The following is a 14,835-nucleotide window of genomic DNA, read 5'->3' as shown; positions in this document are numbered from 1 at the left end:
TGTATCAAATTGCTGAGTGTATTGTTTTCTTTTCTATCTCTTGTTGAATCTGGTGTCAGGATTATTCCAGTTTCCTAAGCTCAGGATCATTCCTTTTTCTCTTCTCCTGAGCTACTTGAATACAGTTAATGACTTTTGTTACATGAGTCTTCTTAGAACTTGCCTGGAAGACTAATTTGACTGTTAATTCCTCTAGTTTATCAGAATATATTATCTGACTCTATCGTTTCTACTAAATGACTATAGTTTATTCAGATTATTTATTCTTGGGAAAGGCAGGTTTTGTTTTTGGTTTTTTTTTACAGAAATTAACAACTTTTATAATTTTAAAAATAAAACATGTAATACTATTCTTCATTTTCTTACATGATATTCTGTTACTTTATCTGTAGTCACATATCTACTTTCAGAGTTTGCTACTGTAGTTATTCTCAAGGAAGAGTATTTACAGGTACCCCTGTGCATGGGAACTGAGTGCCAAAATAGCAGTAACTAAAAAGATAAGCACGAAGAACAAATGGTTTGGGTTTTTACACCTATTTCTTTGCTATCTGTGTTCCTGACTCTTTAGTAATGTTTTCTGAGAAAGGTACTGCTTCAGTGCATAATTTTTTCTCTGCCTGCATGTTCTCTGTAAAGGCATTCTGTGAGACTTTGGAAGAGACTAACTACCATTTACAGAGAGAACTGCTGGAAAAGCAGAAAGAGGTAGAATCCCTGAAGAAACTGCTGGGGGAAAAGCAGCTTCACATAGACGCGCTGGAGAACAGAATGAGGTAGGTCAGGACACTTATGCCGCTTGTCTGGGCTCAGTGTTCTTTCGATTTGACTGCAACTCAGAGTCCTGGGCTCTTGGCCTGCGTCCTTGTAAGCTGATTGGATGTAGGAGGCTTAACGTTTGAGGATGAGAAACCGCAGGAAGATAAAGCTGTAGCTGATGGCAAGTTAAGTGTTTTCATGTTGCCTACGTGACATGATACACTAACTTGTGACTACAAAAGCTGGAATTTGCCTCCCTAGCAGTATATACTGAATGCATGTGGGAAGGATTCTGAATGATTACAGCTGCTGATTTCACTGTCGTCCTCGGTTAGCAGTTTACTAGCCACTTGACTGCATGGACTTAGCGGCTGGAGGCTCTGAGTGCTGATGTTTTCACAACAGTGAAGGCACGCCGGTCTTACTCAGAAGAAGTAACTTTGTGTTGTAACGTACTTCTAGAACACTGTCCTTAGAGCCTGACGCGTCACTGTATGTAGCAGGAGCAGAAGGTGGCCAGATCCTAAGGGTGGAGTCCTCTGTACTTCAGATCAATCGGGATGTCTTGGATGAAGACTCTAGGTATATAATTGTCGTGGTTAGGGTTACTGTGGCTGTGGTGAAACACCATGACCAAAAGCTACTTGGGGAGGAAAAGGTTTATTTGGCTCACCTGGTCATCATCAAAGGGAATCAAGACAGGAACTCAAACAGGGCAGGAACCTGCAGCAGGGGCTGATGCAGAGGCCATGGAGTGGAGCTGCTTACAGGCTTGCTTCCTCGGGCTGGCTCAGCCTGCTTCCTTATAGAACTCAGGACCAGCATCCCAGAGGTGATACCACCCACAGGGGCCTGGGCACTTCACTGTGGTCACTAACTAGGAAAATGCCTTACAGGCTTGCCTACAGCCCAGTCTTATGGAAGCATTTTCTTAATTAAGGTTCCTCCTCTCAGATGACTAGTTTATGTCAAGTTGACATAAAACTGTCCAGCACAGTAATGTTTAGTTTACTACAGCCTGCTCATTTAAATCCAGAGTGTTCTTTATGAACTTTGTATTACTATATCATGAATCCGCTCATCAAGAAAAAAAGATACTAAAGTACCCTAGTTTCTCCCTAAGAAGCGAGTTTGCTGGACTACCAACCTTTCCTAGTTGGCAAACTCTAGGCCAGTCTGAGACTGTCTTGGGAAGTTAGGTGGAGGCCAGTGAGGTGGCTCATTGAGTAAAGGTGTTTGCCGCCAGGCCCGACAACCGGCATCCAGTTCCTTGGTCCCACCTCAGTGGAAGAAGAACCAACTCCCTTGAGTTTTTCTCTGACTTCACACATGTGCTGGGCGCACGTGTACACACACACACTGTAAATAAATGAACGTAACTTTTAAGTGGATAGCATCTAAGGAATGACACCTCAAGTTTACCTGTGATCACCATAAGTATGTGTAGACATGTACATGCACACACAAAGACAAATAATTTCTGGTTGAATATATAATTGCTTTACAGTAAATGTATAAGTAGCTCTTCTGTGAGGAGAGAACAATAAAGTGAGAGCATGTATCTGTCCTCTTGTCCACCTCACTAACATGATCTTTTCTTTCCAGAGCTAATAGTAAGGCACACTTCAACTCCAGAGAAGCTAGAAGTGCGGCGGCCGTGGCGGCCATCGCAGACATAGAAGTCGCACAGTTGGCGTACAGTGTTGAAGATGACTGACACTGGTGACAGCCCCCGCCATTCTGGCATCTCGGCAGATTTGCGGCAGAGTGGCAGAGCCCACCGCAAAGACTGAACCAGAGGAGAGCAAGATGCACGTGTACAAAGTTTACATAAAGTCTCTTTTAAGTTATTGGAATAAGGACTGTATTCACTGCTGCTTTCAACTGTCTTTTGTCCAGCATTGTATTTACTACACTGAAAAACAGCAACAACAAAAAACTAGCTAGAATTGTTATCAGGGCCCATATTCTTAAATACTTTACATAAATTATTACATTGTCTTGCCTGTATATTGCTCCAAACTACTGTGTGTGCGTGTGTGTATGTGTGTGCTTGTCTTACTTAAAATCGACAGTTATAGTAGGTGAAAACTAATTGCATGTTAGACTCTGGGTAATGTTTCTATCTCAGACATGATACAGGATTAAATCACTGAACACCGTAGGGAAGATAAAGATGAATCCAGTGTGAAATGTTGCTGTGTCTATCATCTCTAAATAAAAATGGCTTATTTGAAATGTTAACACTATTTAAAAGATGACTTTCTAGAGCCAAAGATAATGCGCTTTGAAGAACTGTAATTAGATAGGCAAGCAATAAAATAGCCTTGATTTAAATGATGATTATTAATGTCAAGCTACTTACTGGAAGTGTCCTGATTTATTAATATCTTAGACGTGGATATTTTCTGCATAATCTTCAACTCAATTCTCTACCCATAGATTCAGTGGGGTTTGCCTCATTCAGAACACTACCTCTTTTTGCTAATCAAGGCATAGTCTTTTCAAAATATACTACACTTTTGAGGCAAGTGAGTTAGAGAAAAAGAAAACAAAATAAATAACCCTATATGCAAAATTCCCAAGTAGCTTGACTCCTGGTGTTCCATTTGTATTTCTATGTATGTGAAGATGTTATGCTGTATTATGACTGATTTTGTTTATAATATATTTAGCCAACTGATGCACTTTATGATAATTAAACTCTTTTGTGCCAAGTTCAACTGGTGAGTTTCTTTAGTAAGTGGAGTTAGCTGGAAGAATGATGTGTAGTGTCTTTACTGTTATTATAGAAGTCTGAGCTAGCCTTGTAAAATATGTATGCTTATTTCAGCTCTGTATATAGTTGTGAAAATGCATTGTTTCATCCTGACAGTGTGAACCTGTATATTTTCTATTTCCACTGTTTGCATATTATTATTTTTATTGTTTTTTTTGAGACAGGGTTTCTCTGTATAACAGCCTTTTCTGTCCCAGAACTCGCTCTGTCCGCCAGGCAGGCCTCAAACTCAAAGAAATCTGCCTGCCTCTGCCTCTTGAGTGCTGGGATTAAAAGGTATGCACCACTACTGCCCAGCTGCAAATTATTTTTAATGTGCATTGTAATCACAATAATATCTTGAAATCCCAGCTGGTATTGGGCTACATAAGCTTTCTAAAATCTGAAAGAACCTTCTAGAGAAATGGAATAACATTTACATTTCTCCTTTATAATCTAAAATGGTACAGTATCTTAAGATACATATCAAGATGCATTTGTTTAAAATTCTGCTAACATAAGTCATTACATGCAGTGACTCTTGTTAACCTTTGATCTTACAAGGAAAATACTTTTTTTATTAGAATACTAAAATTAAGTCTTTGTCAGAATACAAAGATATGCTCTGAATCAGAACATTTCCCACAAAGAGTATTTAAAATGTGCTTACTTGTCCTTGGAGATAGAACAGAATTTGTCTGCTCATTCGTGTTAAGGTATTGTAGGCTTTGCAAAAAGCTCGAAAAAACCAATCACTTAAAGTACTCAATACCATTTGACCACAGTGATGTTTGCAAATGCATTGTGTTAAAGTATTGCATGTCTGCTTTAAAGGAACTCCATACTAAAAATCCAGCTCCTCAGATTATTAAAGTTCTAAATGACTGAGAAAGCCTGTCTTTTAGGTAAACTACTATTATTTATATTTAGAGGCTACATTTTTTTACTTTTACAATACATTTTACTCGCAAGTATTATCCCCATTTAATAAATGAATTTTCTATTACAAGAGCAGCTGTGTTGCTCAGATGTTGGCTACCATTCCTCCCCTTTGCTTTCCCTATTCTCCCTGTTCCCTAAGGCTTCCATAAGTCAAATTCCACGTAAGAGCTGTGTTTCACATGAATGGAATGAGCTGGTGATTCTTTTTAAGTTTATGCTTGATATCCTTGGTATTCTGTAAAGTCTTTGTTAATAGTTGCCATGCCCTTTAAAGTAACCAATATTCTCTTAAAAATTGGAATGTAACTGAAACAAAAGGTACTTGTGAATAATCTTACAACTTCAACTTAAGAATAATGCCACTGATTGGAAAAAGCTCAATTGCTCTCCCTTAGAAACATACCTTGAGGTTAGATCAGTGAGTTTGGATCACACATTTTAGATGCTGGCAATCAGGCCCTTGACCAAAGGACAATATAATATCAGGACCGTGGGTTGACCACAGTCTCAAGTGAGACCTACGTTACCTACCAATTGCTTGACAGCTTTTGTCGTTTACCAGATCTGTGTCCTCTCTACACAAAGCAAAGAGCAAAGCAGCCAGGGTATGTGAGAAGTGAAATGGAATCCTTTGTAATAGATCCTACTGAGGATAAGTTGAGTCTCGCTACGTTGTTTGTAGCTGAAGTAATTGTAGTCAAGAGGTAGTAGCACTTCACATAGTACTAAAGTCCTTTTGAAAAAATGCAGCACAGGTCCCTCCATGGACTTCTGAGTCCGTCTTCCCATCCAAGTTTCTTGTTTCTTTAGACAGCAGCCACTGTCCACAAGCTAAGTCAAAATGGTGAGTGTTTATTTGCACCCCCAGGTGTATGTCAGGGGTAGCTCTGCATGAAGGCCCAGAAAGGCCATTGCATGACTCTGGAGGGTAAAGCCCAGATTGTGTTGCAGATCCTAAGATGTTGGAGGTGCCAGGGCTGTGGGTTACTTGCCAAGGAAAGATGCAGACTGGATGCAGACAAAGTTGAAAGGAATTGGAGATGGGAAAAGCGCTTTGTCATCAGACATGGAGATGCAGAATTTGGAGTTTGCCCTGCTGGTTTTGGGGCTTGCTTTGGTCCGGTATTTCCTTACTATGCTCTCTACCACCCTTTTAGAATGGTAATGGATGTTCTGTGCCACTGTATGTGGGAAGTAATTGTAAGGTTTATTCTGTGTCATTGTATATTGGAAGTGGGTGGTCTGCTTTTTTGTTTTGATTTTACAGGGGTTACAGTTAGGAGATTGTCTTGAATCTAGAAGAGACTTTGAACACTGAACCTTTAAACAGTGTTGAGACTGTTATAGACTATGGGAACTTTTGAAGTTGGACTGACTGCAGTTTTGCATTATGATATAGCTACAAGCCTAGGAAGGCCAGGACCTGGAATGTGGTGGTTTGGATAAGAATGGCCCCCATAGGCTCATATATTTGATGCTGCTTCACCAGGGAGTGGAAGCCTTTGATGGGACTAGAAGAATTAGAGGGTATGGCCTCTTTGGAGGAAGTGTGTCCTGGGGTGGGCTTTGAGGTTTCAAAAGCTCCTGCCAGGCCCAGTCTTTTTCTCTCCCCACTTGTGGATCGCGGTGTACTCTCAGCTGCTTTCCAACACCATGCTTTGCCACTGTGTTCCCTGCCATGATGATAATGGACTGACCTCTGAACTATAAGTAAGCCCCCAATTAAATGCTTTTTTTTTTTTTGTAAGAGTGGCCTTGGTCATGGTGTCTCTTCACAGCAATAGACACTCCTTTTTCCAAAGTATGATATAGAAAAAAAAATATGTAACAAATCTCAGGTAACTATAGTAAAAGCCACAACTGGATGGCATAAACAAATTTCTCATAGGTATGGAGGCAAGATATTCAAGATTGAGGAGCTAGCAAGGTAGGATTCGTGTATGTTCAAAGGATCACTTGCCTTGCTCAAGCATTGAGCATGCATCCTGATGCCTCTTTTTTGTTGTTTTTTGACAAGTTTCCATGTGTTACAGTGAATTATGATCATATTCATCTCCCATTGCCCTCTTTTATCCTCACATTGATGGTCCCCTTCTCCCCAACTTGTCAGCTCATCTCCAGTCTTTTTTTTTTCTTATCAAGTTGCTTGTGGTCATGGTCTTCATCACCGAGATAGAAACCCAACTAGAACACATGCCAACTGTTCACTTGCTGCCTGCCTGCTCTCCAGCCTGGCAGACCCCAGTCCCCCCACCTTACCACATCCCTGGACCATGCTGCAGAACCCATCTCCCTGCTGGTGTCTCCTCCTCAAGTCTAATCTAATCATCCTCTGGACACATCCTTGCAGCTTCCCACCTCCCAAGCTGACTGTCTCCCTTTTCATTGTCTAGTTCACCTGCCTTCCTCCACAGCTGCTTCGGGAAGCAGAGCTTTTCCTGTCTCCCTCTGTTCTTTGCCCTGTACCTTGTGCTTAGAAAAGCATCTATCAGTGCATATTCAGTTGTTGTGGAATGACTGACATCATGAAACCCGAAACTGGATTATTGGAGAAATTAAAAGTCAAAAGCAAGAAATATTTGAAAAGGAAATTTCAGTCCTGAGACCTGTTACTCTTTAGTCTTGTGCTGTGTTGACTGAGAAGGTGGTGGCTGCTCAGACCCACAATCCTCGTTCACTGGAACGTGCTAGATATTGTCACTGGGCAGTCCAGGTAAAGCTCTCTAGACAGATGCAGTTATCCCAAATAAAGGGGCAAGGCCTGACTTGGTAGAACTGAGGTCAGATTAATTGAGAGATACTCGACCTCTCCTTTGTATCTCTCACCCATGCAACGCTGGTCTAGAAGGTGTTAGAGACCCATATGTTAGCAGAACTGAACTAAAGGTCAGAAAGACAGGACTCCACATATGCCGTGGTGACAAGTGTCCTGGAAATATGCCTACAGGGCCCAGGTGTCTCATCCAGTTAATTTGTTTTTCTTTCTTCAGGTAATTGGTTATCACAGAAGATCATGTTTTCTTTCCAGAGAAAAGCAATGATAGCACAGTACCACACCGTTTCATCTTTGCTCATTTTAATAGAACTTAGTACAGAAAACAGAGTGTAAGAAAAAGACAGTCAAATACAGTATGTTTGATCTCATAGTTGGAAGTGCATGAGAGCCGTGGCCACAGGGTAGGGTGGGTGGCTGTCGGGTTCCGTGACAGTGTTTCCACTGTAGTGTGTGGCCATGAGCCCTGCATGCCTGGTGGAGCTAATTTGACAACATCTGCCTGTCGAAGATGTTTACTGCAGTCTTTCCAGCCGAAAGCATATGCACGGTATGTGAAGTTCATCTCGGGATGAACAACACACTGTTCACAAGTACTTCAACACCAAGTTCCCGTGTGGACAGGACCATCAGGTTGCTGCTGACACACGAGCCTCCTGCACTGACACTTTCCGAGAAGTCACACCACCGGACAGGAGGAACGGTGCTCACAGTAGAGAGAGAAGCAGGCTACAAGCAGCAGGATCTCACCAGCAGAGGTTGAAAGCCATCTGTCTGTGCCCCTCTGCACAAGAAGATCAATAGTCCAATGATGGCTGTAGTGTTTTCCATGAATTATGAAGGAATCCTTTTCTTCTTTTCACATGCCTATCTGCCTTAGGGTTTCCATTGCTGTGAAGAGACACCATGACCTTGGCAACTCTTATAAAGGAAACATTTAACTGGGGTAGCTCACTTACAGTTTCAGGGGTTTAATCTATTATGATCATGAAGGGGAGCATGACAGTGTGCAGGCAGATGGGGTGCTAGAGCTGAGAGTCTTTACATCTTTTTTTTTTTTTTTTTTTGGTTTTTCGAGACAGGGTTTCTCTGCGTAGCTTTGCGCCTTTCCTGGAGCTCACTTGGTAGCCCAGGCTGGCCTCGAACTCACAGAGATCCGCCTGGCTCTGCCTCCCGAGTGCTGGGATTAAAGGCGTGCGCCACCACCGCCCGGCTGAGTCTTTACATCTTGACTCAGAGGCAACAGGAAGTCAACTGACTCACTGGGCAGTATCCTGAGTATATGAAACCTCAAAGCCCACCCCCATAGTAACACGCTTCCTCCAACAAGGCCATACCCACTCCAACAAAGCCTCACCTGATAGTGCTACTACCTATGCGATTATGGGATTGTGGGGGCCAATTACATTCAAACTACCACAATATCTTTTCTCATTTTTCCTAAAGTAAGCATATATTAATTGGTAGCTTTAAAAAAAATGTATGTGTATGGGTGTTTTCCCTGTATTGTATGTCCATGCACATGTGTATGCCTGGTGCCTATTGAGGTCAGATGCCCTGGAACTGGAGTTACTGACCGTTGAAAGTCATCATGTGGGTGCTAGGAACTGAACCTGTGTCCTCTGAAAGAGCAGAAGGTGCTCTTCATCACTGAGCCATCTCTCCAGCCTCTTAAGCTGTGATTTAAAAAAAAATTTCTAAACAAATAATATACTAATTAATTTAAGCTAGTAATAACTAATGTATATGTAAATATTGCCCTACCATCTATTTCATTTTTAGAAAATTCAACTAGTTTCCTATAAAATATCTTGCTACCCAGATTATAGTATTGACCAGTCTAAATGAATTATGAGCAAAATACCCCCCTAAGCTACAATATGGCAGCTTCTGCACAGGTAGAATGCAGTGTTCATTCTCCTGTACTGAACACCACCCTCACTGGCCACTCTGAAATGTCTCTATGAACATAAAATACAATAGGACTTTATTAAACCAGTTCTGGTGATCAGACCCAATGTTAGTCATTAGCCATATTATTCCAATCATTTACCCTGCATTTTAATTTCAGGGTTTAAATAAGAAATATCCAGTTTACAAGTAGTTTCTGTTCTAACTGGTTTCCAAACTATGCATTCAATAGGTGGTAGTTATCAAATTAAAATGATTTTTAAATCTATAAAATATTGGATGTTTGTGCACTGTTTGAAATAAAATAAAAACAACATTGAATTGGTAATTTAAAAGAATAATACAGTCATATTTTCATCTGGAAACTTGAAGGAAATAGTTTAGTTGGAGCTGAAAAGTAAGTGGGACGCTTGATGAATTTCAGAGTGACTCAACCCAAACACATAGCATTGGCCCAGGCTGAAAACCTGCTAAAACTGGACAGCTGACCACCTAACCAAACGCACCAAAAACATGGCCCAAGATTGATCCCTGAGGACACCAGTCAATGAGGACAGAGCTATCTGAATCTTCTGTGGGTCCAATGGGAGCTCCTCTCGGGGTTGGTGGTCCTTGCAGTGCATATTGGGTAATGGTATATTAAAGTCACAGGAACAAAGAAAGCCCCGGCTCCTACTTTCCTGCTGTTTGTGCCATAGACCTGGCAGGGCCATCAAGCCCTGAAAGGCCTGTCTGCTGCACAGTGGACACTGTTCAGTTGTTTAGTCTAGCCATCACTAGCTCTGATACTTGTTTACTTTTTTTTTTTTTTTTGAGGAAAAAAATATTGTTTAGGATCATGGAGAGTTGTTTTTTTTATGTGAACACCTTTAGGGCCAAAGCAAGACCTTTGTTGTCTGCACTGAAAAATAAACTAAGACACTGAGAACTGTTCTTCATTTCAGCTGGATGAACTACTCACCTAAGGGTTGACCTTACTTACACGGATATATAAACTTTGTAGCCTGGGCTATCCCAGAACTCTCTATGTAGACCAGACTGTCCTAGAACCTGTGATGAGTCTCCTGCCTCTGCCTCCGAGTGCTGGGATTACAGATGTGTGGCATCACACCCAGCCTAGACTGGAAAAGGGTTTCTGGCACAGCTGACAAGGGAGGGAACGTGGACTTGCCTCAACTTGAGTTAACTGAAGACTGTGCAGTCGGAAGGGGGACGAAAATGTCCCGACACCATGTGGACTCAAGCATCTCAGACGACAGAAAGATGACCGGGGAACAAAGGCAGCTAGAGCTAAGCAGGAAGAGGACAGTCTAGTAGATTCATGTTCTACAATGTTCCGGGTCTCCATTCTTCACATGTGTCTACACTGTGCTCCAAGAAGATAACAGCTCATTTGCTAGGACCTTGGAGGCTTGTTTTTATATGTGAGCAACTTTAAGGACAAAGCAAGACCTTTGTTATCTACAAAAGACATAAAGTAAGACTCGCTGAGAACTGTCTTTCATTTTGCAGCTGGATGACAACTACTCACCTGAGGGCTGTTCTTACCTACAGGGATAAGTAAACAGAAGGTCTGTCCAAATGCCTGAGCTTACCTTCCCAGTGCTTTGTGTCTGTCAAATGCTTCAGAGTTTGCAACAGGTCTTCGTGCTGCAGAGCCTCCATGATTAACCCTTCCTCCTGATCTCTTCTAGTTAAGAATGTGCTTCAAAATTATATAGCCCGAAGCTCACATTTGGGTTCTGCTTCTTATCAAAGAGGCACCTTCATTCGCTTTCCTGAGCATCTGTGATCGTGTGTAAAGGAGGACTTGGATAGAGTCTACAACATGCCCAGCAGCATGCTTACAGTCCTTACATCACTGACCCCGGGAAGTGGGGACATCCTGACCATGCTGAGCAGAGTGCTGGTTTCTGTGTCAGGTGATGGTATTATCCTCATCAGACATTTGTGTTTCCCCAGTCTGCTCCACTGTGCTCCCAGAAGGTAACAGCTCCCTGAGAGCGGGAGCTAAGCAAAGGATGCCACCTGCAGTGTTGAACCAGCCTATTCTACATTCATGGACCTGATTCAAGATGCTGGGGCCTCACAATGTCACCAAATGTTTTTAAAGCACCCAACTAGACAACAATGGGAGCTTAAACTTTTCAACCTCATCTCCCATTACTTGTCAGAGTCACAGGTCGTAGTGGCCCATTCCTGAGTGTTCTGAGGACATCCTCAAAACCGTCAAGCAATATTTTCTCCATATTTCCGCTCTATAGGAAAATAATGTCTAGATACAGCCAAAGAAATCCCAAATTCCCACCTTCGTGTTTCATTATATGATGTTATGAATTGTTTTTTATAAGCACTGAAAATTAAAATAAAACTTTCCCCATAAATGTATCAGGTTTACAGAGGGATTGCTTATGGGTGCAAAGAAATCAGAAAACAAAAGTTGACCTGTTCAGGATCAAGTTTCAGATTTCTCTACGTTTTTCTTGGAAGCTTTCTTTTCCTCTTGGCTCAGTCTTCTCTTTCAACTCTGTCAAGGGAATAATAGTGGTTCTGTTTGCTGTCAAGACAGAGATACCATACACAGAAGACACTTCGAAATTTTCAAGGTACAAAGTGGTCACCATGTAAAACAATGCTCACTGAAGGCTGATTCCTCCCATAATTGCATAGGTTATAAGATGGCTAAAGTGACCATTGCTTGGACCCCCTTTCCATACCTTTCTTCACCAGCCTTCTTCTAAACTTTAGAAAGTTAACTTGAATTGTGAATAAGAATCCCCTCCCATTCACCTCTCCACCCCGAGATCCCTACCTTTTTCCACGATGTTCTGGAACAGAGTACAGGAGAAGCACCATGTTCACCAGCATGTATCCAGTTCCTGTGTATGAATTCAGGTGTATATATGCCACACTGCCCACATGGAGGTCAGAAGACAACCTCACCTGTCTGTCCTCACCTTCCACCTTGTTTGAGTTATATAAGCTGCATTCGCCAGGCCAAGTGGCCAACACGCTTCCCAAGACTCTGCTGTTTCTGCCTCCTGCCTCACCACAGGAATGCTGGGATTGTGCGTGCACACTACCACAGCCTGCTTCATGTGGGCTCTAGGCATTGGAATGCAGGTTCTCACACTGGTACAGCAAATGCTTCATCCACTGAGCCAGCTCCCCAGTACCATAGCCCAATATCGTTTAACCTCTAATCCATAAAGATTTCTGGCTGTCTGCATGGCAGGACATGTCTTTGACTTGTGCTACAATGGGCAAAGACCTTCATGACACTAATACTTCTCCCGTCTCTGCATATGAGTGGTCACCACCAGCCCTCAACTCTAACTGCTTTGTCCCATCTGTCATGTGCTGTTCCTCCCAGAATGCCCAGGAAGTACCACTACAGTACCATGTTCCTCTTACAGCCTACTTGCCACCTTGAGTTGCGTTCATTCATCTAAGTCTGTCCACAATGGTGGGCTCTAAGGAGCCCTTCACCTGTCCTAGGAACAGGTCGGGACACTCTGCAGAAGCTCAATACATACTTGTTATATATGAACAATCCTGAAAAGAGCACTTAGAAATAGACTATTTGGGGGCTGGAGAGATGGCTCAGTGGTTAAGAGCACTGACTGCTCTTCCAGAGGACCTGGGTTCAATTCCCAGCACCCACATGGTGGCTCACAACTGTCTGCAACTCAGTTCCAGGGGATCTGGCACCCTCACAGAGACATACGTGCAGACAAAACACCAATGCATACAAAATGAAAAGCAAATACTTAAATTAAAACAGAAATAGACTATTTGGAGCCAAATGTAAGGTGTATGCCTGTAAGCTAGATTTAGGAGTCTGAGGCAGAAGGGTCATAAGTTCATCCCCAACCTAGGATACATAATGAGTCTCTGACTCAAAAGAAAACAAATAATAAAGAAGTAGTATTTGTGACTTTTAGGTCCCAATCAATACTTTCTAATCCACTCACAAGTAACAGAACCTAGAAGCTTGATCATAAAACATACTTCAGAAAGCAGTTGGACCAACTGACCGAAGCGCACAGATCCTTCCTGGAAACTGCCGCTGCCATGGATACCAGGAATTCAGGAAGCTCTCCCAGGTTCACAGTAGGGCAGCAGTTTGCAGACCAACTCCACCTAGTTGATACCAGCCCAAAACCTTTATTCCCAAGGGAACCTTCCAAATCTTCCACTCCCACCTGCTCATTTTACCAATGAAGCCTCAACCCAGGAAGGTGATGTAAGACAGAGTGAGAGACACAGTGTTGTGGAAAACAAGGCTCCTTGACTGCCTGCCCAATGATTCTTTATTCTCTATGCATCTCTCCTGCATAGAGAAATTATGTCTGGGAAGCTTTCATGGAAGACCGACCATCATGTTGAAGGGGCCGGAGTACCTAGTTCTGCTCCCCTCTGAGCTCCAGATCAGGCACAGACCACACCCAAACACCAATTTCCAAGCACAAATCAAATGCAAAAAGATCCTTTTTTGTTGTTGTTTTAACTTAATGTTTTTGTTGGTTATTTGGAAATTCCACATAATGCACTCTGATCCCACTCCCCGTTCCTCCCAGATCCACTCGCCACCCTTATGACCTCCCTCGAAACAAAAGAAGAAAAAGAAAAAAAATACCAAGTCCAATTTGTGTTGCCCATATACTCACTGGAGCATGGTCAAACTCCCAGTGGCCAGCCCCTTAGAGAAAACTGAGTCCTTCTCCTACCCCATCCCCACCGCAAGCCATCAAAGAGATCCTTAATTAAGCAAAGCAAAGAGACAAGGTGGCTGAATCTGAATTGCAAATAGCTTTGCAAGTGTTAATTTGATGAGGGAAAAAGAGGGGGGGGTCTGCGTTAGAACGAGCTAGGATGTGTTGGTAAATTCTGATTGGGTGTTTTAATTAGTTTAGTCAAAAATAATGATTTTGATTGCTGGACCTTGGTGTTTTGATAGTTGGACCCTGGTGATCAGTCGCAGGAATGAGCCAGTGGCCAGTTAAGGGAATAGGCCTTGTTGCCTAGCTTTAGGAATGAAATCTAAAGGTTTAGCAAGGGGCAGAGGTAAAAGGCAAAACCTGTCAGGGCCATGTTTGCCGTGCTTGGGCCTGTGTTTGCCACGGTCCAGCTTGCTAAAAACCTTCAACTGTGATCTATGAAACACACTTTCACCAGAGCCAGGGCATAGAGTTCTCCATCTTGGCCCTGATCCCTGGATTCTGTCTTCTTCATAGGCTAAATTGAGTGTTTTGAATCACATTTGAATACCACCAACCAAGACAACAACCTCCACCTGAGGTAGCTGCAGACACACCTGAGCCACCGACCTCCCTGCAGCCTGAAAATACTGCCCCACCCAACACTGCCCATGAAGTCTCCGGCCCCACAGCCAGGGAAGTAAGAAGTACCAGAGCCCCTGGAGCAAGTGCTGGCTCCTTAAGTCAGGGTCACACCACACATGCTGGGCTCAGCTCGAAAAGGAGCCCAGGGCTCTGCAAGCAGAGTGTGGCGCCTACCCAGACAGGAGCTCCAGCAAGACAGGCTTACAATGTCCCTTGAAGGAATCACAGCCCCTTTAGAAGCTTCTCTCCTGCACTGACTAGTTTTATGTCAACTTGACACAGGCCGGGGTCATCAGAGAGGTCTACAGTCATTTGAGAAACTGCTAGATCTGGCTGTAGGAAAGCAT

General features: G+C 42.8%; 1 protein-coding gene across 6 annotated transcripts in view; it reads left to right on the top strand.

The window, feature by feature from the left end:
- The window catches only part of Snx16 (sorting nexin 16), a 30,844-nt gene extending 27,362 nt beyond the window's left edge, over positions 1 to 3,482 (top strand). For 3 of the 6 annotated variants that reach the window (XM_037202357.1, XM_028887548.2, XM_028887546.2), the window contains 2 exons: positions 640 to 776; positions 1,222 to 2,358. In XM_037202357.1, coding sequence (XP_037058252.1) covers positions 640 to 776; positions 1,222 to 1,498 — 414 coding nt within the window. In that variant the 3' untranslated portion in view covers positions 1,499 to 2,358. The other 3 variants (XM_028887549.2, XM_028887547.2, XM_028887550.2) reach the window with 2 other exon arrangements.
- The last annotated feature ends 11,353 nt before the right edge of the window (positions 3,483 to 14,835 follow it).

The sequence above is a fragment of the Peromyscus leucopus genome, chromosome 2 (genome assembly GCF_004664715.2).
Source record: "Peromyscus leucopus breed LL Stock chromosome 2, UCI_PerLeu_2.1, whole genome shotgun sequence".
NCBI lineage: Eukaryota > Metazoa > Chordata > Mammalia > Rodentia > Cricetidae > Peromyscus > Peromyscus leucopus.
The sequence above is the reverse complement of the archived record's forward strand: the minus strand, read 5'-3'. Positions and strand labels throughout refer to the sequence as shown.